At 39.8% G+C, this 26,848-nt stretch overlaps 1 protein-coding gene across 1 annotated transcript in view; it reads left to right on the top strand.

The window, feature by feature from the left end:
• The window catches only part of LOC122797040 (histamine H3 receptor-like), a 223,934-nt gene that overhangs the window by 107,157 nt on the left and 89,929 nt on the right, over positions 1 to 26,848 (top strand). The window contains exon 3 of the mRNA XM_044065814.1: positions 19,853 to 20,434. Coding sequence (XP_043921749.1) covers positions 19,853 to 20,434 — 582 coding nt within the window. The remainder of the gene's footprint in view (positions 1 to 19,852; positions 20,435 to 26,848) is intronic.

Here is a 26,848-nt window from a genome sequence, read left to right on the forward strand (position 1 = left end):
ATAAGGTGTTATCATGAACATATCTCCTGTTTCCCTAACTATGGAAGATTATAATAGCCTGATAAAGCATGACCCAATCTACAGGAGAACTATGCTTCAAGATATGTTTTTTGGGTCTTCAGTAATTTAAATTGAATGGAAATTAAGTAAATCTTCTCTATTCTGGGACTGGTATAGTATGTAACCTCGTCTGGTGTTTGACTATGGTCATAGAGAACAAACTTCTAAGGAAATTAATGATTAGTAATATATTTTACAGCCCCACTCTCTATACTGAACAATACCATGAGAAAAGCAACACGAAGGACTAGTCTAATCAAAATACAGGCCTAGTAAAGGTGATATTAAGACCGAAGGAAGTAGTTTTCCATTAAAAATATAGGCTGTCTGATGTAAAATAAATTCTAAGTTGATGTAAACTTTATTATTTATAACTTTACACTGCAACATATTTAATATACTGTACTTACTCAAACACTACATCTATTTGGAAGCAATTTAACAGTGTATAATGTTTAGCAAACTACTAATAATTCCTTATATGAAGATGTGCATATTTTCTGACACAAGTTAAAAGTGTTATTGTTATGAAAGAAATGGTATGACTCTACAGCCTAGAAAATGCAGTGCTCTTTTGAATGCCTCAGTGAACAGTTTTTTATATGTTCCATGCTAGATCTAGTTAGTGTTAGATCATAGAGGTTCCTACAATGTGTTACTGCTATTTTCTATTGTATAAAAGTAAATGCTTTTGTAGATAATAATGTATAATAATAATAGTTCTGTAGCCTCTCTTATCAGTTTAGTCAAGGACATATCTAAAAACAATACAGGTATTGGAGTGAAATACAGCTGAAGTCATCCAAACACATCCAAGGACCACAGTTCAGTTCGATGTAAATCTTTTATTTAACCATCAGACAAATCCGGTTCCTCTTGGCTTGACCTCTGGCAACATTCCTAAATACATATCCTGGGTGCATGCTATATCTGTGTAGTAAAGCATTCCAATATCATGATTTCCTGAACACCCCAATATTCAGCATCCCATTAGCCATTCTCTCTACATACACATCTAACAATGAGTTCCACACATCTGAAAACTCATACGTGAATTTTAAAACACTAGAAAGACCATTCATTTTGTTAAAGAATGTAGTAAGTTCACCAATGGTCCCTGTCTAGATGAAAAATAGGTCATCCGCAAAGCGTCTATAAAAGGACACTCTATGTCGAAAATCAACCAATTCAAACAAACAATCCTCCACCCAGGCGGCCATATAGAGTTTGGCATAACTATTGGCACAAGAAGTGCCCATAGCTACACCATCAATTTGCAAATAACACTGAGAATAAAAACTAAAGATATTATTCTCCAAGACTACTTCTAAAAACAACACAATGAGATCCTTAGCATCAACACACAATTCTATGTGACCCTTGAGGTATTTGTGCACCCTTTGGACACTTTCACCATTAGGGATAACTGTAAAGAGGGATTTAACATCCATTGTTACCATAAAATAACTCATGTCATCAAGCACTCCCTGCATGTGCTTATAAAGATCTAGAAGGAACTGCTTCGTATCCCTTAACGCATAAATATTAGAGTCAACAACTGGACGGAACATTTCTCAACGTAAATGGAAAAAGGTTCAGTAGACCACCCTCTACCTTATACAATGGGCCTCATAGGAGGCTTCTCGCCATCCTTATGTATCTTGGGGAGGCCCTGCATCAAAAGTATTAGGGGGCCACTGACTGTTAAATAATCAAACAATCCCTCAGTGATGATATGGCTCTTAAGTAAATCATCTAACATCATAGATATCCTAGATACATGTAAATCCACTGTCTCACTTTCTATAACTAAATAAAACTTTTCATCACTTAACATATTTTTCATAGTTTCATTATAGAATTTGTAATCCGTCACTACCACACTACCCCCCATTGTCAGCAGGTCTAATTGCTAAATTACAGTCATTCCACAGGTCCATCAGAGCTCTCCTCTGTCTCAAAGTCAAGTTCCCTCTTCTCCTTCTATAACTACTACACTCCTCTCTCATTTTATATAAATCATTCTCCACCAGCCTTCTAAAGGCTGCTACAAGAGGTGGTGCACTAGGAACATACCGGCCCCACAGTCCAATCAGCAAATGCGACTCTTCCACCATGTAACAGAATACCCAGAGATACTAGGTGCCATAGATTGCATGGACATCCAAATCAAAGCAACACCCAGTGACCAAGGTAGGGTTTACCCAAACCGCAAAGGGTTCCACTCAAATTGACAAGTCGTGTGCGATGCCCAGGGCATTATCATGAATGTGTGTGCTGGTAGCCCTGTAAGCTATCACAACTCCAACATCTGGCATTCGTCACAGCTTGTACCAGGCATTTGCCAGTGGGGACATCCCATGTGGCCATCTGGTGGGGAATGCTGGCTATGAACTGGAGCTGTAGCTGATGACACCCATCAGAAATGCACATACACCCACACAAGACTGTCATGATGAGGCAAATGCACAAACCATGATTATTATAGAACATGTGTTTGGAATGTTCAAGTTACAGTTCCACTGCCTTGACATATCCATTGAAGCCTTGCAGTACTCTCCAGCTACATGTGCACACATGTTCATAGTATGTGCCATGGAACACAATATGATCCTGCAGAAACAGCTGCAGCAGGAACAAAAAGGGGAAGGGCCACACAGCCCCCCACCATTGCCAAAGTCTCCACAGGCACAGAGGGACTCAGAGGAGGAACATCCTGAGCCTGCCCCTGTAGGCAGATTGAGGCATGCCCAGTATGCCCTGTCCTTGCCAAAGAGGCAATGCATAGACCATACACTGACACTGTAGTGCACGCAGGACTGATCTATCTCTCTCTCTGACTCGCACACCCAGTAAAATGTATGCCAAACATCACACCACCTATACCTTACCATATAGACAGTGTACAGCGTGCATCCAACATAGTCAGCCCTCAAGCACCGTCCTCACAACTGCTTCAGGCACAAGGTAAGTCAGTCTACTTAACATTAAATGGAGAAGAATGTTCTGATAGCATATCTATGGTATTGATGCAAGCATGTAAGGGAATGGGGTGACTTATTGGGATAGCAGCAGGCAATTGACAGCTATGTGAGACAGCACAAAGTATATGCCCAGTACTGGCTTTCCCACACTGTGCAGTACCACCCTAGTTGACAAATGCTACTGCAGTATATGTGGTGAGCCAAATAACTGGGGGGGGGGTCATATGTCGCATGCATGGATGTCAAAGTGGTGGTCCCATACTCACCTCCAGCCTCACCCAGCAGATCATCTCTAGAAAACCATACAGAAATGTCTGGCAAAGGACCCCACATGGTGACTTCCATGAAATTCCCACCTACAGACTTACACAGTGATATCACAGCAGGTCTGGCAGTAGCAGTATGGCTCGGAAAGGTAAGACGTCTGAAACTATAAATATTTATGCCAGAACAATCTGACCTGTGGTAATTACTGTTATGCCTGTAGTCTCAAAGATAGGGCACACCATTATGCTAAATGGGACCAAAATGTTAAGCAAATATCAGCACAGACTGTGCAAATGTGTATTGTGTACAGATGTATCACCCTCTCCAAACCATCATCCCATAGAAATCCAGTAATGTGTCCCTAGCCGTAAGCAGCATCCAGCTGTCAACTAGGGTGATGGCTCAACATGAACAGAAAGCAATTGTCAGTAACACCCAGTCAACTTACTGGTGCCATCCCAGGGGTGTCAACTGCCTGGCAGTCTAGGAACACATGATCATCAGAATGCACTGCCTTGCTACAAATTGCCTGCATCTGTCACTCCTGGCCTACAGGCCTCTGGCAAATGTCCATGCCTCACCCACAGTGCCCTGTTTGGGAGTGCCATTGGAATACATAACACCAAAATAACACATTCTACAAAATGCAAAGAAAGGCCATGCTGCTAACTGCTAGGAGAAAACCTGCCAGCCTCAGAGACCCAGAAATCTGGGCAAAACCATGAATAATGGGGTGAGAAAGGTCCAAAGAGAAGGACACCATTGAAATACTGCCCTAATAATGTTAAAAAGTTGATGGAATGATTGTATTAGCTTAGAATATCGAAAGGTATAAAGTCTGAAACTGCAATGTCAACTGCCAGTAATATCTGACTTCAACCCTGAGTGACTTTCAAAACACTTTTCCTTGAAAACCACACTCATTTGGATAACCAATCAGATATATAAGTCATGAATCTGGACATTCTGTGATAGTCTGTACAGTTGACAGGCAGGGCTAGGAGTCTAAACATGGAAATGCACTATTTGCAGGCTGTGCTAACCCTGGAAAATGGTGACATGTCTGCACCCAGAGAACCCTGGCCTACAGTCATGGGGAGTAACACACCCTTCCCTGATCACTCATCCTATGCAACATCCTGACCCACAAATGTGGCCAGCCAACACAAATAAGGTGGGCCATATATATATATGTGAGACACACACACACCCCTCCAGGCTGGTCAAACAGTTTGACACACACAAGACCCTCCAAGCGCAGTCAATCTTTGAGAAGACCCCTATGCAAACTACTGATAGCTATATACCAACATATCTGACCCAGGCCACCCCCGCATATCTTATCACCTACAAATCTATCTGGAGTTTGCATGTCACCCTGATCCTGCCTAACTTATATTACCCAACCATGGACTGGAAATCAAACCATGTCAGAACAGAAATGCACAGAGATTCCAGCATTGTAATATATCACCAATGTGCTGGTCTGTTTCCACAGCTCCAGCAGTCAATTGGCTGTAGGCACTACTCTCAACAGGCTGGATTGTGCAAGAATGCCTAGCATTTGGCCCATAATATTGGTGTGGGCATCATCCATCCTGTATTCCCCTGGTAAATCACTGTGATGATCTGAGGAGGTAAGTCATGACGTACTGAAACAATACATGACAGTGTCAAATGTCATATATGTGAGATGTTTGCTAAAACAAACTCTGTAACCCTAGCAACCCATACATTACTAAGAGAGATAGTCAGAATCACCATATGGCCCATTGTTTCCCCATTTTGATAGGCTATCTCCAGATATCCTGCACCAACAGGTTGAGAGGGAAGATTGTAGCACAAAACAAACTACACTGGAGTACAACAATCCCTGGAATGGAGTCCCACATTTACTACAGAAGGTCACATCGGGCATGCTCCTGCCCTTAGAGAATTGCCTGTAGGATCTAGGAATTAACAGGCCTTTCCCACCCAGTGCACTTCCCATTGCCCTACTTTAGCAGTCCTGAAGATACCTGTCACCATAGAAGTCCCTTTCATCAGGCCTCAGCCCTATAAGCTATGTGGTGCATGTGATAACTGTGTAACACTAAAGTCCAATTAACTAGTTAGGTAGGAGTTCTAATCTCAGTCCTGGCGAATGTAAAAGTGTGCGTGTGTGTGCGCGCATGTGGGGTGTGTATGTGTGTGTGTGTGTGTGTGTGTGTGTGTGTGTGTGTGTGTGTGTGTGTGTGTGTGTTTATAAGTTACAGATTTTGGGTCCATTCTAACCCAGTACACTTCCCATTCCCCTACTTTAGCAGTCCTGCAGATACCAGTTACCTTAAAAGTCCCTTTTGTCAAGCCTCAGCCCTATAAGCTCTGTGACATGTGTGATAACTGCATAACACTGTAGTTATAAGTAACAAGTTAGGTAGGAGTTCTAATCCCAGTTCTAGCAAATATGTGTATGTGTAAGTGTGTATATGTGTCGTTTAAAGTATTGTGTGGCCTCTCTCACCCAGCACATCACCCATTGCCATACTTTACAAGGGCTGGTGATGTTCCTCACCTTAGAAGTACCTTTGGACAGCCTTCACTTCACATTTATCACACATGCCATGGAACGTATGTAGTACTGTAGTAGCAATAAATAGATAGGTAGGGGTTTTAATTTCAGTCCTGGCAAGTGTGTGTGTTTGTGTGTGAGAACAGTATCCTGTCTATGGGGGGGGGGTTGTTGTGTTCGTGTGAGAACCATATCCATTGGGGGGTGGGTTTTGCTACTTTTTGCTGTTGCCCACCCAGTACATGTCCCAGTGTCCACATTACAAGGCCCACAGTTGTCATCCACTGTAGAGGGACCTGTAGACACTCTGCAGCCTTATAAGCATTGTGCCATGTGCAATAACATTGTGACAGTATGGAATAGATAACAAGATAGGCAACCCATTTAATCCTTGGATACCACTCCCCACTCAGGAATCATACACAAACACACTCAGCTAGGCAACAACCCCTATATCAGTAGGTGGCCTGCAAACCATCTCACAGATAGAACCCACAGTGTTAAACAAGTGTACACCATGCCAGATTACTGAGCAGTCACATGTGGACTCCCACAGGGTGTGTACCTGGGTCCCCTCATGTTCAGTATCCACACCTATGAGGACCAGCCCAATGCGAAGGCACCCTGGCAGACAATGTTTGCAGATGACTGCAAGGTGGGTGCTATCATTACCCCCATGGGATGTTGACCTCCTTCACAAGGCTCCCTGAGGCCTTTGATTGTTGTCAGAACCCTGGACATTAGCTCAATGCCAGATGATGTTCTGCCATCCCCTTTAGGTACAACAGGGTTCCCAAAAAGTAATACATTGATGGTAGTCCACTGAACACTGATGTTGTTATAAGAGAACTGGGAACACAGGTTGACAGTGAGCTGTCTGTTGACCAACACAGTGCCACTGTCTTCAGAAAGTCCATCTGTGTGCCACATCTCCTGATTAAGGGTGTTGAATCCAGGAAGTAAATGGACAGTGTCACCCTGTACTCTCCCATCAGTAGGCCAGTCAATGTGTACAACTGCCCATTTTCCATGTACCCCTCTGGGCACCTGCAATAACAGGAGAGGCTGCATAATTATCCCAGAAAGAGGATCTTAGGTCTTACACACTTGCCCTGTATGGACAGACTCCAATAATTCCAACTAATCTCTGTCCCATATTGGCTACTTAGGTGTGATTTCTGCCTGACTTACACATCCATGTCTGAACCAGCTCTGTCAGGAATGTTACATCTGAATAAACCAATCTGTCCACACCACATGCCCCAGAGACCTCAACCCCATCCTCACAATGAACATGACATGCTGGAGGGACAGGTTCACAACCCAGAGACTGGCCACTCTATGGAATAGACATTACATACATGTCAAGCAGAGCACATCACTGGCTCTCTGCAAGATAAATCTGGAAGAGTGCACGAAGAGTAAAATAACTACACTGGGGATCACTCCAGTGAATATACTCAGGAGGCACACTGGGGAGTATTGTCAGGTGACATGATACCAGGGTATTCACATGGGCTAGCCTTGTAAAGCCTCCATGGCCATTTGTCTAGTACACACCTATGAAGTGATTAACCTGTGGATCTCAGTCCTGACAAATGTGTGTGTGTGTGTGTGTGTGTGTGTGTGTGTGTGTGTGTGTGTGTGTGTGTGTGTGTGTGTGTGTGTGTGTGTGAGAGAGTGTGTGTGTGAGTGTGTGTGTGCACTAGTGTGTATAAAAGTGTTTGTGAACATGTAAACATGTGGGTGAAAGTAGTTTGAAGCCTGTCTCACCCAGTCTAATTAACATTGCCATACCTTACAAGTGTTGTTGATGTTATTTACTATATAGGTACCTTGGGACACTCTTCACTCTATAAGCTCTGTGGTGCATATGGTAACTGCATAACACAATAATACCAATAACTGCATAAGTAGGGATTCTAATCTGAGTCTTGGCAATTGTGTGTGTGTGTGTGTGTGTGTGTGTGTGTGTGTGTGTGTGTGTGTGTGTGTGTGTGTGTGTGTGTGTGTGTGTGTGTGTGTGTGTGTGTGTGTGTGTGTGTGTGTGTGTGTGCGTGTGAGCGTGTGTGTGTGTGTGTGTGTGTGTGTGTGTGTGTGTGTGTATTTGTGTAGGTTCCAGTATTTTGTGGCCTCTCTCACCCAGTAGATCACCCATTGCCATACTTTGCAAGGCATGGTGAGGTCCCTCACCTTAGAAGCACCTTTGAACAAGTGTCACCCCATAAGCTCCATGATGCATTCAAAAATGAATAACAATGTAGCACCAATGCATAGATAGGTAGGGGTCTAATCTGAGTCTTGGCACGTGTGTGTGTGTGTGTGTGTGTGTGTGTGTGTGTGTGTGTGTGTGTGTGTGTGTGTGTGTGTGTGTGTGAACTGTTTCCTCTGTTTGAGTGAGAACTATATCCATTGAGTGGGTGGGTTTTACAATTTTAAGCTATGGTACTCTGAGTACATGTCCCAAGGTTCACTTTACAAGACTCGCTGCCTTCATCCACTATACAGGTATCTGTTGATACTCTTCTGCTCAATAAGGCCCAGGCCACATGCAGGAACTATGTGACAATATAGACTGACTAACAAGATAGGCAGGCTTGCTAATCTCAGTCTTGCTAAATGTGTGTATGACTGTAATTCTGTGTATAAGTGTGTATAACTGTAGGGTAAGGTGTATTGAGTACATTTGCACCCAGTACAATCTCCCATTGCTATAATTTGCAAGGCCTGGTGATGTTGCTCACCTTACATGTACCTTAGGACACTTTTCCCCCTGTAAGCTTTGCGGCACATGTGATAAATGTATACCACTGTAGTAGCAATACATAGATTGGTAGGAGTTCTAATCTCAGTCCTGGCAAATGTGTGTGTTTGAGTGTGAAAGAAGAGTTTCATAGTTTGTATGAGAACTAGATCCATTGGATGGCAATGATTTAATATTTTGTGCCATGGTACTCCCAGTACACATTCCTAGGTCCACTGTTCACATCAACCTTAGTGGTATCTGTAGACACTCTTCAGCTCTATAAGCCCCATGCAACAGTTTTGAACAGTATGGTACACATAACAAGATAGGTAGGGCTGCTAATGTCAGTACTGGCAAAAGTGTGCATGTGTGTCTGTGTGTGTGTGTATGTGTGTACATGCATTGGTGTGTCTAGCAGTGGTTGTGTGTAGACTTGTATGTGACACTAGTATGAGTACTCTCACACCCAGTACACCCACCACTGCCATACCTCACAAGGCCATGTGATGTTATTCACCTTACAGGTAATTTGTAACATGCATCAAACTAGTAGTCTTGTGCCACTTGCAATAACTACATAACAGTGTGGTACCACAACTTGATGGGTAGGGGTTCCAAACACAACATTGGCAACTGTGATCCTGTGAATGAATGTGTGTGTGTGTGTGTGTGTGTGTGTGTGTGTGTGTGTGTGTGTGTGTGTGTGTGTGTGTGTGAGTGAACAGTATTCTATATGTGTGTGGTTGACACAAATATCCCCTGTGGTTGTAGGTTTTAGCAATCTGAGGTGTGTTCCACCCACTCCACATACCATTGTCCATGCTACAAGAGCTGATGTCAACCACCATAGACTTATATAAAACCCCAGCCCTACAAGTTGTGAGGCACATGCAACAGTTGCTACCGAGACCTGGGAAATGTGTGCAGATACAGCTGTACCTTGGCTATGACATGGTCGATATGTTACCACACTGCCATACCTCTCATTGGTGATGTCTGCAGGGCCACATCCTGCTGACACAATGACATCTGGAACACATACAGAATACATCATGTGAGAACACATTAACTTAGCATTACTAATACCAATAATGCATCATGGCTGAAAAGGTACACACACACACACGCAGACTCTGATGCTTCCCCTTTACAAATGTCAGATGGCAGCACCTTACACAGCATTAAATAGCTACACTGTAGTAAATTCATCCTGTGCAACAGACCAATATTAGCATGTCCCTGCATCAATGGTATGGATGGCAGGGATGTGGCACAGGTATCATCATATGCACAGGGTGTTGTGTGGGTTTTCCAGAGGCCTAGGGTGGACCATACGGTTGACATCATGTGTGTGTGTGTGTGTGTGTGTGTGTGTGTGTGTGTGTGTGTGTGTGTGTGTGTTTGTGGGGTGTTCATTAAATGGGCTGTGCAAGGGTGGTGTGTGCGGAGGTGACTTATCCGATGGTGATGTGTGTGTGTGTTTGTATGCACACAGTCAAACCATGTGGCCACCCAACACAGGGGTACTTTGGACAGCTGTGGGCCATACATGGCATGGTGTACAATACACTATCTTTAGCCACGGACATGGGAACTGGTCCTGCCAGCAGTCTCATTGGCACCACCAGGGCCAAGTCCGGATGCAGTACTACTCACTGATGGTGACTGCTTTCTGTTGAGATCGGCCACAACCATGTGCCCATGGTGTGCTGCATCGTGATGTCAGCAGCACACCCCCTTCAATAATAATGGTGGTGCTGGCAGTATGGGAACATGATGGTGTATGTCCACATAGACCCTCAGCTGATCATAGTGCTGCCCTACAGTCATGTGGCTGCTGACCATCCCCTGCCAAATGCTTAAGCACAGATATTCCACTGTTGAGGAGTGTCAAGGTCTCCCCCTATTATCTATCCACGAGCTCAGTACGCTCATGTGTGGCCACTGTGAGTTCACAAATATCACCACATAAACCAGGGATATGCTCATCCACGACCCTGCATATATGTCTGGTGTTACATTCATTATTTGTCTGTGCCTCCGTGACGGCCCAAAACATGCATCTGGTGACTGCTACTGTGGCACCTTGTACAGGGGCATGATGGGCTGCAATCCTGCTCCAAGCACCTCTACCCATCTTCCTGTGTGGGACCTCACCAGCACTCTAGCTATGGCTAGTGCCTGCACCCTCAATTGCAATAGTCACCACACTAGCCACAAACTTTCCATGCCACTGCCCACCAACTGTCCCTTATCTGTGGCCACTATTGACGGGGTATCTGTGGGCATTGTGACTGTGTGTGCAGATGGAATAGACAACAGTGGGATGCCAACTGATGGCACAGATTCATCCCCTGACAATGGCACCTGGTAGTAGAGTTTGCAAAGGTGGATAGGTGTAAATACTTGGGAACAACAGTTCAGAGTAATGGCGAGTGTGTGGGATAGGTGAAGAAGAGAGTACAGGCAGGATGTGGGTGGTGGAGAAGGGTGTCAGGAGTGATTTGTGACAGACGAATGCCATTAAGAGTGATAGGGATGGACTACAAGAGGGTAGTGAGACCAGCTATGTTATATGGGTTGGAGACATTGGCACTGAAAAAAAGCACAAGTCAGAGCTGGATATAGAAGAATTAATGATGTTAAGATTTGCACTGGGTATGCCGAGGGTGGACAGGATTAGAATATGCATGTTAAGGGGTCAGTCCAGGTTGGACAGTTTGAGGACAAAGCCAGGGATTGGCAGGATTATGTTGGTTTGGACATGTGATGAGGAGGTATGCTGAGTATATTTGGGAAAGGATGAGGCTGCCAGGTAAGAGAAAAAGAGGAAGGCCTGAGGTAAAGTGCAGGTATGTGGTGAGAGCAGACATGCAGGTGGTTGGTGTGAAAGAGCAAGAGGCAGAGGACTGGAAGACATGAAGATAGATGATTTGCTGTAGTGACCCCTAATGGTTACAGCCAAAAGAAAGAAAATGTGATGTTGTAATGTTAGTGTTCACATGTTTACAATTATTTGCCAGACATGACACAACTCTTGATGACATAACTACCAATATGAGGCACACATATGGTCAGTGTGCATAACACTGGACAGTTGAATGGTATGAGCTCAGTATATCACATGCAGTTCAACACACACAGCTGTGACAGTATTTTAGTATGCAAATACCCTGTATAGGTCCATCACCTGTCTGAGACAAACATGCATATCATATTTGTATTCACAATTAACATATGGATATCTGCGACATCCCAGTAGCTGGCCTAGCAGTGTCACAGTCAGTATTGTGCAATACACACAATTCAGTAATGGTCATATGTAAGCCATCCTTTCCTGGTGTGACTCAGGGCCCTGAGTTGTGATGTATGTCACTGCAGACACAGATGCTATTGCCATAGGTTCTGCTCAGCAGTATATCAGTACATGTGTTATTGAGACATAATATTTTTTGAACTTCCATTTTTCCACATTTACATACCCCCTACTACATTCCATTACCTGCTTAATGGGTTGACATTCCTGATTTTTTTTTTGGTTCAGTTGTTATAGTCCATCAGTTTCAATGTGTGTGTGTGTGTGTGTCTGTCTGTCTGTCTGTCTGTTTGTCTCTCTCTCTCTCTCTGCGACAGATGTAGGATATACATCTGTTTTGTATAGGCAGCAGCTTGCCTTTTGTAGGTAATGCTCATGAGCAGCTGATGGCCTGTGCACCAATTGGAGTCCCCCACTTGCTAATTGCATGCAAAATAGCTCTGGTAGCATTCCCTTATCCAAAAGGATGGAAACACAATCCTATAACTGAGTACTTCATGTGGGCATTTCCCCTTTTCCTTGCCTGTGAGGTGTACTTCATGGAGGTGTGTGACAAAAAGCATCACAAAGGGTAGTTGGAAATACCTCTTACAACAAACACTGTGGAGACAGACCAACAAACTGGGGGAAAATGTTCCAGACATAGGGACAGAGTGTAAGTATTGCTGTTATACAGTTGAAGTAATGGCTAGTTTGACAGGGTTTGTGTGGATATGGCTGCTCTGCATGAATTTAAGTCTGACAGTGTTATGTGATTGACATAACTCTCAACTGTAGGGCTATCCACAGCTGGCCAGAGTTTGGACTCTTATATTTGGTCTGTTACTCACACATTTTTTGCCCTTGGAAATTCAGTAGCATACTCTGACAATTGCATTCAGTAAATGGTAACATCCATGTGTGTTTCTGACTTCTTATCCCGCAGAACATATATGTTACAGCAACCCTGTTACATCAGCAACTTTCTCAGTTTATAACAGCAATATGTCAATAATGCCCCTGTGTTTGGGCCTCTGCCCCCAAGTATGTCAAGCTTTGTCCAGACATCATGCAGTAAGAGGTGAATAGGTATAGTCTATCATTATATAGTGACTTCATTCCTATCATCCCAGTGATGTATCAGACTGACAGACAGTCACAGTTTACTTACTAGTTGTTGACAATCTACTACTTTTTGTTTATTTACCCTGAGTACTGCAAGCTAGATTTTTACTCACCAGCCTCCAGGTGCAGCCTTAGCAGCCTGCTGGCATGTAGGTCAATATTCGCAGCCCTCTCATCTGCGATGTACAGGAGATGAATAAACATTTATGCATACCTAATGATTACATACTCAGGCTGGACTTTGCAGAACACTAATTGATACTGATACTTACATACTTTCTACATTCTATGCCCATGCGTCGTGAATCCACTGGTCCAAGCGATCCATCTTCTTACACTTCTCATCAGCATAACGGCGCTGGACCTGCTCATCAGTCTGAGGGATACCAGTAGCACTGGTGAGGTCATGTGCAAGATGGTCCTAGGCCTCCACTTTGTATTGGGAGCCCTGGTACTGATCCTGCAGCAGTCTCCTTTCATGGTCTTTTATGAGGAGTCCAACCATGACCCTGTACTTCTGAATGCCCCAAGCTATGCCCGAATGTGCGCACCCTCACCAATGCCAGCCATAATGCCTGCAGTGATCAGCTACAACTAGTTATGGTTGTATTCCCACCTGCAGGGTTTAAATAGGGATGGATTCCCACCCTTTGCCATGATTGGCTGATTTTTGAATATGTTGAACTAAGCTAAGCGACGCACAAACTTGCTTAGCTAAGATAAGCATTGCTTAAAGGGGTAGATGCTAAGCACTGCTTACCAGTGCACAAATCCACTTAGCTACACTAATCATTGCTAAGCATTTAGATTTAAGCAAATCTTTACACTGGCTAAGCATAGTTGAGCAACATTTAGTGTTGTTCAGCTTTCATTTAATGGACTATCAGAATTGTGGGGTTGATTTCTTATTAATGACATCTTATGATATGTATGTTTACCTTCCATAACATCCCCCTATGTGCTTTCATTACATTATATTCTGTGTGGCTATACTGTATGGGACACTTGTGTCTATATGGGGGGTTTCAAATCTGTACTACACTGACACCTCACATTTGGACCTGCTAAATTACCCTGGTTAACAAATATATATTATTTACTACCTATTTATAAGAAAATATATTTTAGTGCTGTTTTCACATATAAGAATGAATGGACTGCATTGGGGCTCCAACCATGAATGACTTCATGTTAAGCAAAAGCTGTAACCATGATGCTACTGCACTTTGGGTATTGTGGCTGTATATTCCAATTTTGCTCCTTCGGATGATTAAGCTACGCTGAACACAGCTGCGCCATGCGCACACCTACTCATCTACGTTTAAACTTTAGCAGGGATTGGAAAAAAATAAATATTTGTTTTATTTATCTTACTTTAGGGATATGCACATAGCTAACAGTCATACCTGTCAACCTCTTAGAGCATAAAATCTGTACAAAGCCTAACATGATGGGGGGACAAAGAGGGGCAGATTTTAAAAATTGCTCTTACAAACTTAGAAAGTTGATAGAATAATAAGTTTTGCATTAGCCATGACTTTTTTGAAGCATGTTGAGTCTTAGAGTGAAATGTTTGTCATTATTTTATGAATTCCATCCTCAGCTTTTTGCCAGACAAGTACAGATTTTACGAGGAACATGCCTAACATATGCGGCAGAAATTTGCTTTCTGCAAAAATCTGTACAGTTGAGAGGTATGCAACAGTGTCCATGGACACTGTTTTTGTTTATAAAGTGCCATACGCACTTCTTGAGTTCAGGGGGCATGTTTACTGTATGAGCACTGCTCGGACACACCCTTTACACTCATTCATGGATTGTGTCCATGCAGGTTATACAGAAGCTCGCCTTCATGAATATGCAAGGCACGCTGCTGTGCTGCACGGGCATGATCCACTCCATGCAAGAATAGACTTATTCTTGCATGGATGTTTATTGAATCCCAGGGGATATTAAATGTTCCCCTTTCCATGCAACATCAATGATATTGATTTAAAAATTAACTACATTTAAAAGAACATTCTCAGTACTTTTTATAAACCAAATATCTCCTAAGAGGAATGTTTTCACATAACCATTTATTAGCTATATGACAAACACTGCTGGGTATATCATAATTCTTTCAAAGGTCTCTTTTGTGCACAGGATTAGGATGCAGTCAGCTACTGGATACTTTTCATGCCATGTGTGAGCTATATGTCATCCTTTTGACTGTGGGAAGAGATAAAATCACTTGCATTTACGTTTGCACTCCTGCACTTTGCAGTTCCAGATTTCAAACCTCTTCTAATTCATTGTCATGGCTTCCTCTGTTCATGACTGTTGCATTCTGGGGTGAATATACACATCACAAAGGGTCTATATTAGATCATTAAAATGGCATTACAGCGAATGTCATTTCACCAACACATATAGACCGAAATCCCAAAACAGCGAAAGCTCAGGTCAGCGATTTTTTTCCCAGGGGAAAAAAATCACTTGGCCTGAGCCATGACATTGCCATTTACCACACTGTAGTGTGATCTCAGAGTTGGTATATTTAGTTAGGGGGCTGTGTGGGGCACAGACCTCCAAACTGGGTTGTGTGGGGGTGGCAAAGCCTCCTACTTTGCAATGTTTTAAGTGGTGTGTTGTGTTTTGTTGGTCTACCGATTTTCTTCCATGGGAAAAAAATCGGTGACCTGGGGTTTTACTGTTTTGGGATTTCGGTCTATATTTGTCGATGAAACAGCATTTGCTATAAGGCCATTTTGTTGATCTAATGTAGACCCACCACAAATGCAGTCTATTAATGGTTCCCAATGACTGCACACATTCTGTGAATATTACTTTTTGTTCCATGACTGTAATGAACAAGGGAATAGATTTGATTTATTTAAAATTATTTGCTTGCTAGATTCATGGCAGTTTTAATTATTTTCTCCTAGACTGGATGCATGCATGTAACCATGTGCTAAATTTAATGTACAACAAGCATTTCATATTTACAAGCTTCATCATTACAATATTTGCAATGTTTTTAGGAAAATTTATAGAGTCTGGTCTGACTTTGGGCCCTGAACCATTTTTGCTAATCTTTACACATGTATATTAAGTACATTCAATTGCACACATTCTAACATATTCTCATGTTTTTCACTGAAGTGTTCCTTTCATGAAAAATTTCAAGGTGATAATGTAATACTCCATTATAATATGTTTTATACCATCATGTGTGTCTGTTAGCATTACTTTTTTTTAATTTGGGAATTACAGACATCCACCCCAATCCTGCCCCCACCACATCCCCAAACTCCACTGTTCTTTCACCTACCCTACACCAATATTCTACCCCCACTACCAAACACCTTAACTTCAACTCAAAAAATACACAAAGTCTACTTAATAAAATCACTGATCATAGCCCAATACTCTCCACATATCTTAACCTTGTCCAAATCTTGGCTAAAACCTCATATCTCTAATAATGAAATCTTAACTCCCAGCTATAAGATCTGCCATCAAGAAAGAATCTCCAAAAATGGAGGCGGGGTGGCAATCCTGTACTCTGAACAACTCAATTTATCTCCCCTATGTATACCTCTACCTGACTTCCACCCAGCTGAACTACTTATGCTTAATTGTCACTTAAACCCCTCCAATAAATTTGCTATACCTGCCATCTACATTTTACCTGGAAATGACATTTCCATCCTAGAACTTATTCTGCCATGGATCTCACTCCATATACGCTACAAGACAATTATACTAGGAAATGTTAACATTGATTGGAATAAACTGTCAACCAGCTCCCCAAATCTAAGTATTAACCTCCATGGTTTCACTCAGCTTATTACAGCACCGACTCACTTAAACAAACACAACAAAAACAGCCCTACCGTTGACTGGATCTGTATTTTCGATCCAAACCTCCACTATAACCCAGTTACTCTACCAGGCTCCCTGAGTGACCACCTCCCTATTTATGTGCAAATACACTCACATCAAATTCCTAGGGCCCACCTCTACAGAGATAGCTGCATCCTTTCCAGCTTTGATGCAGAAACCTTTAACAATAGACTTTCACTTGTAAATTGGTCCTACCTCAAATACCTTCTCCTCAGTGATGCAGTAATATAATTCAACCACACTTTCCTCAATATACTTAACTCCCTAGCTCCACTAAGAAAGATTAGCATAAAAATCTAACTATGCCCACAGCTTAAAAAAGACACTCACTCCATTATGAAAAAAAGAGATCATACTTGGAATCAATGGCTAAAAACTGAATCCGCTATAATATTCCAAAAATGCAAAGAACTTAGAACCCTAACTAAAAAGCATATTAACAAAGATAAGAAAAAAAAATCTACTATGAGGCCCAATCCACACACCACTCTAACCCAAAAAAATTCTGGCACATCATTAATAAAATTCTCCACACTGGAGGTCCTTCTACCCCTAACCCCTACCCTGATCACACTCCCCAAGAAACTGCTACACTATTTAACTCTAACTAAATTTAATCTATCCACAAACTAACCCATTCGGACCATAATTGTGATCCTCCCCTCACCCCATCCACTACCACCACTACCACCCCTTTTTCACAAATACCAGACCCACTCCTTATATAAAATTTCTTCTACTTAAACTTAAAACATGTTCCCCCTCTACTGATAACTTACCTTCCCTCTTTCTTAAACTTGGAGCACATTCTATGTCCTACCCTATCTCAATTCTTATAAACAATTCAGTCTAAGAATCTATTGTCCCCAACATCTGGAAATCCTTCTAATCCATATCCCTACACAAAGGTGGAAACTCCATTGATCCTTCCAACTAACAACCCATAGCCATTCTTTCCCTTGTCTCTAAAATCCTTGAAAAATGCATACAGCATCAGCTTTTCAAATACCTAATCCAGGAAAACCATCTAACACCCACTCAACATGGCTTTAGGCCAAATTACAGTACCACCACAGACCTTATGTTTTTCACTTATACAGTTGCAGAGACTAGATATAAAAAAATGGTTTCCTGTCTGCTCCTTGACCTCTTAAAAGATTTTTATACTGTATCTCATTCTAAGATTTTAACAAAACTAACTGATCTCAACCTCTTCACATCCACTATTCTCGGGTTCTCCAGCTACCTTACCAAGAGACTGCAGTCTGTCAGATGGCATACCTCCTGTTCCCCTTTCCTATCTATACAGACAGGTGTCTCTCAAGGGTCTATTCTAGGGCCTCTTCTCTTCAACACCTTATATAGTAATCTCCAATCAGCATGTAACACCTCCTCCCTAATACAAAACATTGAAAACTCTACTCTTATCTCCTTCTCTGTTAAGATCTCTTATCTTCATTTTATCACTCAAAATTAATTTCTCTCCACTGAAAAATGGCTGACAATCAATTCATCCTCAACCCTAAAACAAACTAAACTCCTTCTCTTCATTCCAAAATTTCTCTCCCATCATAAAACCACCTTCATTATCTCATCTCTTGACAACACTATCATCAAAAGTGAGTCACACACACTAAGCCTCTGGGTATCATAATAGATGATCCATTAAAATTTGACCTTCATATTCAACAATACATCAGAAAGACACATGAAAAATTAGGACTTCTCTAGAGAAACAAAAAGTTCCTGACTTCTGATTCTAAACCTTCTGTACACAGGCCTACCTCCTGCCCTGCCTTCTCTGTGCCTCTTCAATACTTACTCATCTACAATCCACCTTACAAATCCCAACACTGCCTTGCTTTAAAACAATGTCAATGGCTAGAATTCCCCCATCTACTGCTTCTATCCCAGCTACAAATCATCCTCTCCTCATTTAATAAACCTTCAGCCTGCCCTTCCCTGTCCTCTTTAGTATCCCTCTATACTCCTACTCATACTCTCAGTAGCTTCGATCAGCACCTACAAACCCAATAAAAACATTGGTACACTACTTTACAAAAGTACAGTAGACCAAGCCTGGAACCAACTCCCCTCAATTATTCATAATATCAAAAACAGCAACTGCTTCAAAAAAGAACTGAAAAACTTCATTGTAAAAGCAAGCTCCTGCCCTTGCCTGCCATGACCCAGCATAATCCCCCCACCTCTGTTTCCCTAACACTTGTTTATTTATTTATTTTTTTTTCTCTTAGGTATATAGATTGAAACATCCCTGTACACCAATAAGAAGCTATCAGCTTACCATATATATTAAATAGCTACACTTAAGCTTTATTGCCTATTTTACTTGTTTTCTATAAAAAAATTGCTTTGGTAACATTGATATTAATTTGTCTGCACTATTCTTTATAACCTGTCATTTTACCTTGCATAAACATTTCATTCAACTATTAAATTCATCTGTAAAGTTTTGAGTTTATGTAACTGTTAGTAACTGTTAAATATGATTTGTATAATTTTGCATGTATGTTATTTGTTATTCCTTTGGCATAATTGAAGCTTTTCTCTTGAGGTCTCCACTTAAAATGGGCTTCTAGCTCAGTTGGACTACCCCGGTTAAGAAATGAAAATAAATAAATAAGTAAATATATTGATTGATTAATTAATTACTAATTACTTCTAATGATGCAGCATAAGAAAAATATGAAAGAGATCAGTTTTTCAGAAAAATATAAACATCTTAATGTTTCTCTTCTCCTTTCCTTATTTTTCTCTCCTTTCTTCTCTTCTCTTTTCAAGATGTCATTTCCTGAATTAATTAAACGATGATAGAATTTTTTGAACCAGCTAGCAAACTAAATGCATTATATTACAATATCTATTACATGCTTTTCAGTTCCATTAATGACAAACATTTCTTTATTTCTCTTCAGGTTGCATATCGAGCTCGGCAAGAGAAAATGTGTAATGCCACTTCTAAAATTATAATTGTATGGCTACTTGCATTCATTATCTATGGTCCAGCTCTGCTTTCTTGGGACATTATTACAGGTCAAACGCAAGTACCCAATGGACAGTGTTTTGCAGAATTTGAATATAGTTCATACTTTTCAGTTTGCTTTTTAACATGCATTTTTTTCATTCCATTTTGTAGTGTGAGTTATTTCAACATTGGTATATACTGGAACATCAATAAACGAAATAAAAATAAACAAATTAATAAAAAAATGCAATTAGAATCAAAAAGTGAAGACACAAAAATATTTTTATCTATTATAAAACTGTGTAAACTTTCACTAAAGGAAAAGCTACCCTGTTTCTTTCATGTGTCAGAAGAATCTTCTTCTTCAGGGAGTTCTGGACTGCCTTTTTCTGTAACAAAACCTGACAAAACCAGGGGCGAATTGAATAACCAAAATATGTTATCAACAGTGGATGAGCAGAAAACACCATCTCAAAACTCTGCATTAAGATTGTCCAAGGACAAAAAAATTGCAAAGTCCCTAGCTCTGCTTGTTAGTATTTTTGGCATTTGTTGGGCACCATACACACTGTTTTCTATTATTAATTCAATAAGTTGGAATGACAGTGAATATTATTGGACTTTTATTACAACCTGGTGTGTGTGGCTGAACTCTCTCATAAATCCTCTTTTGTATCCATTCTGCCACAGCAGTTTCAGAAGAGCATTCTCTAAAATATTTTGCATTAAATAACTCAATTATATGTTGCATGTACTACACAATATATATATATATATATATATATATATATATATATATATATATATATATATATATATAGTATATATATCATATATATTATATATATATATTTTATATATATATATATATATATATATATATATATATATATATATATATGATGTATATATATATATATATATATATATATATATATATATATATATATATATATGACAAATATACATAGAAGTTAGGAAAGGGAGGCATTGATAAGGTAGTATAAATGAAGTTAATACGTACATCGAAATCCTAATTCAAAGAGACATAAGATGGGTGTGTCTTTAAGAATGGGGAGTTAAATAAAACAAGGGAGACAAAAGATTCTTAGCAAAATACATGCAAGTAGATACTGAGTAGTTCTACTGCCGGTCTGGTACTAGACTAAATAACAAGGGATTAGAAAATGTGGTAAAAGTGAGGAGGGCATATTAAGTTAGGAATTACGCAGAGAAAAAAGCAAAAAAAACATTGTTGAAAAGATACAACAGGAGAGGGAAATTCCTTTATAGTTATGCATGTGTGAGCAGTGTGGATCATAGAGGAAACAACAGATTTGATGAAAATAGACAAAGACAGATGGTTAACTCACTCTATTGCCAATATGTCACTAAACTCTAAAAAAGTATCCCCACAGAAATAAAACTCTCTGACAAACACAACTGTTTTAAACTACTTCTTAAACAATATTTTAACCAATCCTGGTCTTACGCAAGCTCATTGACATGTTAAGACTTTGTGATCACTATACAATATTCTCCAAATACTCTGCTTAAATAGAATAAATTCAAACTCTCACTGAAATGACAATTTTTGTACATAACAGCTGCCTGTACAAGCCAATAAGTTGCATGTGAGCCTTCTCTTTAAAACTTCTACCTCTGTTAAATCTTAGAATATATAAACATAAGCACTGTATGTGTATCTATGTATGTGTATAAATGTTAACAGAAATATTACTTACTCTTTGTTTAACTAGAACTAAGTATGATGCAAATTAAACAAATGGAGCTTTTCTCCCCAGGCCTCTGCTGAAAATGTTTACTGCTCAGTCAGACTTTGCCAGTAAAGAATGATAGATAAATAAACAAACAGACAAATAAATAACCAATACAGCAAATTTGGCTTCTTATTAAATTTTCAGAATAAGTTTTGTGTCAGCTGATAACAAGGCATGGAAGGAAAAATCAATGTAATTTAAGGGATGGCTAATATAGCTAAACAACAGGAATTCTTCCATACTTCAAAAAAGTGGCCTTAAAACAACATGAGTTGGTATTCCAGAGCAAAGTGGCTTGATAAAGCAAATAAAAAAAATAGACTGATTGAAGACTGTTGATTCAATAAACAGGAGTGATTAGTGGTACAATTGACAAACTTATAGATGCTGGATTAAGCAATTCACAGAAAAATGACTAATGACTTTTTAACTAAAATGGAGATACATTTATTCTTAACGGAGGAGCCCTAAAAAGACAAGGTTTCAATGAAAAACTTTAATGTAATGGTGTCCATTGTGTTTTACTTTTTTTCCTGTTTGCTTTTTATAGTTATGAAGTTTATTTCCTATCCTACATAATGTTGTAAACTGATAGATATGTGCACAATTGTATGTAAATGCATATCTTTATATATGTGAACATATTTTTACCTGTACAATTTTATACAACATAGATCTATGCATTTACATCTGATGTCTTTCTGATGTTTATCTATTTGCAGATTTTCGACAGCATTTTGCTGTTATGGGTTTCTTTAAACTTTTATAGATGTTTTTATCACAGGATTCATCATGTGTTTGTTAAGATTCATTTAACGGTGCATAACAAGCACTGTTATCATACCACTGAAAAAGCTGCTACCAAGCAACACTAAATTCTGGAGACTGCCTTTAAAGGATTCTATTTAATTTTAGACAGTGGTGTTATGTATGTTTTTTGGTTGGATATTTATATAACCATACACCACATTTCTTCTTCTTCTTCCTACAATCCAGTTTGACCTAGAATTCTCTCTCTCTCTCTCTCTCTCTCTCTATATATATATATATATATATATATATATATATATAGTTCATGCGTTTTGCATTATACCCTTTTCCACACTATTCTGTCCCCTTCACCAGTTATGTCTTAATGTCACGGGTCTCTCATGCAATCTAATAATTTCTTGGTGTGACACCTTTATCTCCTTTTGCCTTCTTCATGACTGTTCAAAATCTGCTTTGCCAAATTATCTGTTTTTTTTAATATGTGACTGATGCACCATTATTATAATCTGTCTGCCCATTATTGCAGAGGGTTAGAACTCTAAACTGTTGATGAGCAGATTCTTTTGCCCATGGTAAATGGTTTGATTCCTTCTACCTCCATTTGTCTGTTGTGTGAGCAAGTCATGTAACCAGACAGTACTCTTGGGTTACTCCTGAAAAGGGACAATTGTGCCTAGCAAGTTTACTTGCTCAACAAATAGGTTTTATACACACCCACACACAGACACACACACACACACACACACACACACACACACACACACACACACACACACACACACACACACACACACACACACTCAGACACACACATACACGCACATGCACACGCACACACACACACACACACACACACAGACAGATAGATAGATAGATAGATAGATAGATAGATAGATAGATAGATAGATAGATAGATACATAGATAGATAGATAGATAGATAGATAGATAGATAGATAGATAGATAGATAGATAGAGATAGATAGATAGATAAAATGAGTTTTTTCAGCATGCAGGAGAAACAAGTCCAAATGCCTGGTCTGTAGATTTCAAAACTTGAGACACTCAATGGAACCAGTGCCAAAAAGTGTAGATCCTATGCCAACTCAAAAACCAAACCAGCAGACTCTGTAGAGGTGCAGAAATAGAAAACTACCCACCCAGGAATCCACAAAAAAAAACTTTATCCACCAAATGAAAGCATCCACCATATAACAACATTAAGTGGTTAACTGTTTCACCGTATTTTTCTTCCCTATGTAAAGGACTTCTTCAGACAAAAGAATATGGTAGTTGCTGTCATTTTGTGGCTAAATAAAGCATTTTTGTGGATTTCCAGGCTGGTAGTTTTCTATTCCTGTGCCTCTACAATGTCTACTGGTTTAGATTTCAAAACTTGAGTTTATTTACAGCAGCAGAAATAAAAAAGATACTTTTCTTCAGTTTGAACAATATAAATTAGAATACAGATTTCTTCAAAACAATTTATCTGGGTAGTAAACAGTCGAATCATTGAAGTACAAATATTAACAAAGCTCTGGTAATGCTTTCTAACCTAATTTCTTATTTTTTTGCCAAACAAAGAGTTCAGTACTTAGGGACAGAAAGCACAGTTAACTTAAATCTCTTAAAATATAGCTTTTTGTAGAAAGTCCTACATAGGTAATCCATTCTCCTCACAGAGGATAATACCTTTTCAAGCAAGAGGTAGCAATGTCTCCAACAGAACTTGCAAAAATACCTTCAGTTAAGGGAGTTCTTCTCTGACCCTGGGTACTCCCTCTAACCCTCTTCTATAAGCTTTCTCTTGTAGGTCCCCTGGTCTCTGTGCACTCTCTCTCTTTCTCTCTTTGTAAAGTGTGTATCCAAATTTCAACATGTGTACATATAGTCTAGCTTTCCTCTCACATAGCAGGCTCAGAGGTTTAAATCCTTTATAATTGGATAAATCCCTCTCATATAGTTCTCTCTATCTCTCTTTCTAGACCTTGTTACTTAGTCCTCCTCAGCTCAGATGAGGGTGGTTCATCGCTGAGCTACTCTGTCACCACTGGAAGACTTGCTGAGCCGATGTAAGGGATCCATAGGCCGACAGGAACCATTTGCCAGACACATTGTGGCATAATGATTACCTCAGTAGGTGCATTATACTTGCATAATGATTACCTCAGTAGGTGCATTATATTTGCATAATGATTACCTCAGTAGGTGCATTATACTTGCATAATGATTACCTCAGTAGGTGCATTATACTTGCATAAGGATTACCTCAGTAGGTGCATTATACTTGCATAATGATTACCACAGTAGGTGCATTATACTTGCATAATGATTACCTCAGTAGGTGCATTATACTTGCATAATGATTACCTCAGTAGGTGCATTATACTTGCATAATGATTACCACAGTATGTGCATTATACTTGCATAATGATTACCTCAGTAGGTGCATTATACTTGCATAATGATTACCTCAGTAGGTGCATTATACTGGCTCCACTTAGACTTTGTGATGGCATACTGAAAAATAACACTTTTTTTCTCTAAAAGTAAGAGTATCAACTTGCTAATTCAAGCACATATATTTAATAACAGTCCCCAGCATATTAAGCATTTCATACCTAGACCACAGCAATTGTTAATATTATTTTTCTGTTGTACACACTTTGTGTAGAAAAACTTATCTTGGGACAGTTTCTTCAGATATTTTCAACTTCAGAACAAGCACAACATCCCAGTCCACTCAATTTTTAGACACTTTAATTTTACATGGACTCTTCTATAATTTCAGTGGATAACTATTCCTCAGTTCTACCCTCAAAAGAGGATTTAGCAGCAGTGTGTTGTTCTGGTATATTCATCTGATTGCCTCATTCTGGAATTTCAGATGACAGCTTGGCTCTTAACATGTGTCCTTCAGCCAGATTTAGAATTTTTAGGATATTTTATTTTCTGCTTTATGTCTTTTGTGGGCCAATAAGTACCAATTCCTTTTGACACTGGAATGGATGACATCACAATGAGGGGAGTCAGTCTCCTCCAGCGTAAGTGTGGACACATCAGATGAAATATCCTGTTGTCATTCCTTCATGCTAGCTTGTTGTCTTCTTGCAACTCATTTTCCTTATCTCACTGGGACTTCTCAAGACACTTATTACTAACACCTTTTTCTTACTGTGCCACATCTTTCTTGTTTGCCAGGTTGGTCACTTCCTCTTTCTACATCTATATTGCATTAATTTATTGGGTATAAGGCAACAATGTCTGTTTAACATTGGATTCAACCTCTTGACTCTTTTCCTGCACATCTTTGATTAACAGCTTTTTTTAATTGTATTTTATTTTCTATGTTGCTTATTCAAATTTCTGGTTTATTGGGCTGCTCTGTTTGATATATCAGATTCTAATACTTGGAAGGTTTAGATACTGCATATTAGGACTCATCTTTTATTTTTTGTTTTTTGTAATTCTTTTATCTTCCTTTACTGTCATTCTAATTTTTGTCCAAATGATCCACATCCATTGCTGAGTCTATTGACACTTCAAATCATGTCCAATCCAATAACCAGATTTAGGCCATGGCCAACAAGGATCCTAAGAATGTCTCTCTATCCGTCTAGCTAGAGTATTTTACCTTATGATCTACTTGTTTCTTCTTCCTTCCCTTCCAACCTCCCTTGTAGTTATTCTGGTAAAGTCTGTGACAAGCATGCAATGGGGATGTGCAAAATTTTACACAAATCCACAACAGCTCTGCCATAACCCCACCATATAATATCCCCATGTTGGATATATTCCTGATATCGGCATTGCCCGATTTCACTAGAAATCGTCATCATCAGGGACACCCATAGGGCTACTCTTCCCCTCCCCTTATGGATAGTAACAGGCTTGCCTCCCTACCTCACTGCCAGTCGCCCAAGATTTTAATCCAATCCATGTCAGCAGGGCTGTACTCAGGGCTTTGTTCCTCTACATCACTGGTGCAGCATGGTAGAACTCATCTTAAATATATAAAGATATCATCAAAAGCCCTCTATAGCATAGTTTTCTCATCAAATGACATTGTATTTGCTGGATTTAATTTAGCCTTAAGTTCACTGCTGTATAGGTCTCCCTTTTTTGTCTTAAACCTCAGATAACCATTTTTCATTCTCCATGTCAGACTTTTGTGTGCTACCATTTGTGTGCTAGAGGTTCATTACCTTTTTTCAAAGGGTGTACTTCTGTCACTGGTGCACTGATTTAGTTTGCTTTGATAGGAAAACATTACTTTTCGTGTTGTGGAATAGTTAAGTCACCACAGATCGTTTTGTCTTTTTACCCATTCTTTGTTCATCCTTCAATAATTATAGCTCTTTTTAAGAAGAACTTTCATCAGACTTAGGTGGTGAGT

The sequence above is a fragment of the Protopterus annectens genome, chromosome 3.part0 (assembly GCF_019279795.1).
Source record: "Protopterus annectens isolate FY-2018-M chromosome 3.part0, PAN1.0, whole genome shotgun sequence".
Taxonomy (NCBI): domain Eukaryota; kingdom Metazoa; phylum Chordata; order Ceratodontiformes; family Protopteridae; genus Protopterus; species Protopterus annectens.